Raw genomic sequence first — 3,660 nt, 5'->3', positions numbered from 1 at the left:
ACGTCGACGTACGCTACTGGGTCCCGCTTGTTGTCGTCAGCTGATCGTGATTTCCTACTTTTTTATGGGCTTGATGGCCCACTGTTCTGTCCCCATGTCAGCATCAACGACCCTGACATGTAGTTTATATCTGTGCATCTATGCATAGTTATCAGACCCGACCCGGTAGTTGACCCGGTAAAATGACTGGGTCACGGGTCTTGTGGGTTGACCCGGGTCAACCCGGGTCAACCCGGGTTTACAACAAAAACACACATTAATATGATTTTTTTAACATAAAATATCACATTAACATATGTACTAGCATAATTAATTAGCATTAATAGATTAGACAATGCATTTATCTTCAAATAAACAAACATTTAACATAATAAAAATAAGGTGGCAACATTCAACTCTAGTTTGCATTATAATCCATAAATCAACATTTTAACTCCATTTTGCATTAGAATCCATAAATCAACATCTTCAGCTGCATAAAGAAAACAAAAGATTTTAAAATATGTTGAACACTTAACACTAATATAATTAAAAAAAAAAGAAAAAAAATGGTAAAGTACAAGACCTCTTTGGAATAATCATATTTTTTCTACACAATATCTTTACTTTGGTTGAATATAGGCATTGACTTCTTCAGTGTCCATAGGAGCAAAATTTGAATCAAATACCAATGGAATTGAGCCAACCTCATTAATGTCTATTGAAACATCATCATGCTCTTGTGTATCTTCATCATCACAGTCATCTTCAATCTCATTTATATTTATCAAATCTACAATTGAAACATACTTAATCAATAAACATGATAATCATGACACAAAGTGAAAGATCAAATCTTCCATTACCTTCATTTAAAGTATCTTGAATAGTCATGTTTGATAAATCACGACGAAAGATCTCTACTTCTTCAGTTGTTAAAGATGATGGATCATCTTCTACTATCCAATTTTCAGTGTCAGAAAATGCCTCAAAATTAATTGGATCATAATTCCGTCCTTTCCAATAATTTCTACAAAATCAAAGTTAAAGTACACAATATAAGTATCAATGATGCTATGTAATAATATAAATAACTTTTGAAGAATTAGAGAAAAGAAAATACTTTTGTTTTAATCTCAGATTATAGTGGACATAAACTAGGTCATTAAGTCTGTGATGCTCCAATCGATTTCTCTTCTTAGAGTGGATATGCTCAAAAATACTCCAATTCCTCTCGCATCCTGAAGAACTACAAGTTTGACTTAAAACTCGTATAGCTAGCTTTTGGAGATTTGGAGCACAAGTTCCATACAACACCCACCATTCATCTATATACAAAATTAATAAGTTAGATTATATCAAGATAATATTTTTAAATTACTTTGAATATGAAAATAATTACATACCTGGAGGTAAAAGGGTGCGATCATTTTTCGCAGACACTCTACCAAAGTCATGTTCTGCATTTCTAAACAACTTCATTTCACTTGTAAGCTTGCTTAGTAGAATTGCATTTCCATTTGCATACTTCTCAACAACATCTAGAAGTCCGGAAATGGTGTTTATATATCTATCCATTAGATTGACATCATACTGAAATCGAGGATTCAACCAAAATCCCGCTGCATAAAGCTTCCTATACAATTGTCCATCCCATCTATTGTTAATGATGTCTATGAAAGGTTGCACCTTAGTTCTTTTCTTTTGAAATCTCCTCAACATTTCTTCCTTTGCAGAATGGATAGCCTCATATAAATATCCCATAGCAGGTCTATCATCACTATCAACAATTCGTAGAACTCGAACCAATGGTTCGGTCATTAGTACAATTGATGTACATTCTTCCCAAAACATAGAGTTCAATACATTATCAACAAACCTTTTTCCTTTGTTATCTTTAGCATAAGCAGAGGAGACCCATTCTCTAGATGTCACCATAGCTCTCAAATTATCTTTGTGTACTAAAATGCTTTGCAAAGTTATGAAATTAGTAGCAAAGCGAGTAGGAGCAGGTCGAAGTATTTCTTTCCCTCCAGTGAACTTCCTCATCAAATATAGTGGATAACAATGATTATAAATATACTTTGTAATACTAGAAGCATGATTAACAACAGAACAAACTGACTGTAGCTTACCAACATCTTGGAGTATGAGGTTGATGCAATGAGCAGCACATGGAGACCAAAATATTGAAGGAAATTCTTCCACCAACAACTTGCAAGCAGCAACATAATTAGAAGCATTATCAGTCACCATATGCACAATATTTTCAGGCCCAACAAATAAAACAACCTCTCTAAATAATTTATGCAACAACACAGCAGTCTTTGAGGCCTCTGATGCATCTACTGTTTTTAAAAAAACAGTTCCTTTAGGGCAATATACTAAGAAATTAATTAAAGTTCTCCTCTTTTGATCTGTCCATCCATCAGCCATTAATGTACAACCGGTCTTCTTCCAAGTTTCTCGATAACTCTCAACAAAAATCTTCACTTCATCAACCGCCTTTGCTAGGTAATAACCACGAAGAGCATGGAAATTTGGTCCTTTATAACCAGGACCCATGGCTGTTATACCATCTATAGCATGTTGATAGTAAACAGAGTTTGCAGCATTGAATGGTACACATGCATCAATCATCCATTTTGCTATAGCAAGATCACATCGTTCGACAGCTTCTTTGTTTTTCCAACAACTTTGAAGAGACTTTTGAGCACCATGAGTTGTTCTTGGAATAAAATATGCCCCTAATGTTATATTTTCTTTCTGTTTTCCATATCTTACAGACGATTGTTTAACAGCACCAGTGATTTTACTCTTTCCTTTATTGGCAACCTTCGGTGGTAACATTAGCTTCTTACCATCAACTTCAGCAACATCATCGTCATTATCATCATCATCGCCTTTACAATCATCCTCTAATTGTCTAATCATCCTCTCCTCATGCTCTCTTTGTTTAGAGCTATACGGATTGAAATCTGCTTCCATTTCTCTAGCTCTCCTTTTCTTTTCAACATTCCCCTGAAGATTCAGAAGCATTTGATGACGAACATCCGGAGGACATTTGCGGCATTGTTCCACTTCTCCTTTAGTTCCAGCTAAATGTTGCTTGAATCGATTAATACCTCCACCCGCAAAAACTTTGGCACAATATAAGCATACTAATTTGGTTTTCTTACATCCCACACTAAGTTCAGGAGCTTTTCTGCAATGACCCCATGCTAAATCTGTTTTTCCTCTTATACCACTTGATGTTGATATAGAAATTGAAGGTTCAGATGATTGAGTAGTTGAAGGAGTGTTATTTGAAGTGCTACCATGTTGAGAAGCCATTTTACAAACCTATAGTAAATCAAATCAAATTAACATGATGAATAAAAATGTTGCATGTGTTGGCTGCTTCTTACTTTCCTAATTGAGAACATATATCACCATTTATATCTCTTCACAAAAGTCAACATTAAACAAAATGAAAATTGATGCAGTTGTATGTATAACCCAACGAAAGCAAATAATCTATCTTATTGGTCGTTAACTTGTTATTCAACACAATTGAAAGCATATGTCATGAAAAGAAAAGGGAAGAACAAAAGAGATATAAAGAGAAAATGGGAAAAAGAAGCACGCCTTGAGTTTGAAAGAAATAGGAGGCAGAATAAACAATGTTAAAAAAATTATTAA

General features: G+C 34.3%; 1 protein-coding gene across 1 annotated transcript; it reads right to left on the bottom strand.

Annotated features, from left to right (window-relative positions):
* Positions 1–571: 571 nt before the first annotated feature.
* On the bottom strand, positions 572–3,354 carry LOC18096213 (uncharacterized). Its single transcript, XM_024592660.2, has 4 exons — positions 1,386–3,354; positions 1,103–1,307; positions 846–1,009; positions 572–772 (listed from the first exon to the last, which is right to left on the bottom strand). The coding sequence occupies exons 1-4, from the start codon at positions 3,310–3,312 to the stop codon at positions 603–605; spliced, it is 2,466 nt and encodes an 821-aa protein (XP_024448428.2). The 5' UTR covers positions 3,313–3,354; the 3' UTR covers positions 572–602.
* Positions 3,355–3,660: the final 306 nt, after the last annotated feature.

This window comes from Populus trichocarpa, chromosome 11, assembly GCF_000002775.5.
Source record: "Populus trichocarpa isolate Nisqually-1 chromosome 11, P.trichocarpa_v4.1, whole genome shotgun sequence".
Taxonomy (NCBI): domain Eukaryota; kingdom Viridiplantae; phylum Streptophyta; class Magnoliopsida; order Malpighiales; family Salicaceae; genus Populus; species Populus trichocarpa.
The sequence above is the reverse complement of the archived record's forward strand: the minus strand, read 5'-3'. Positions and strand labels throughout refer to the sequence as shown.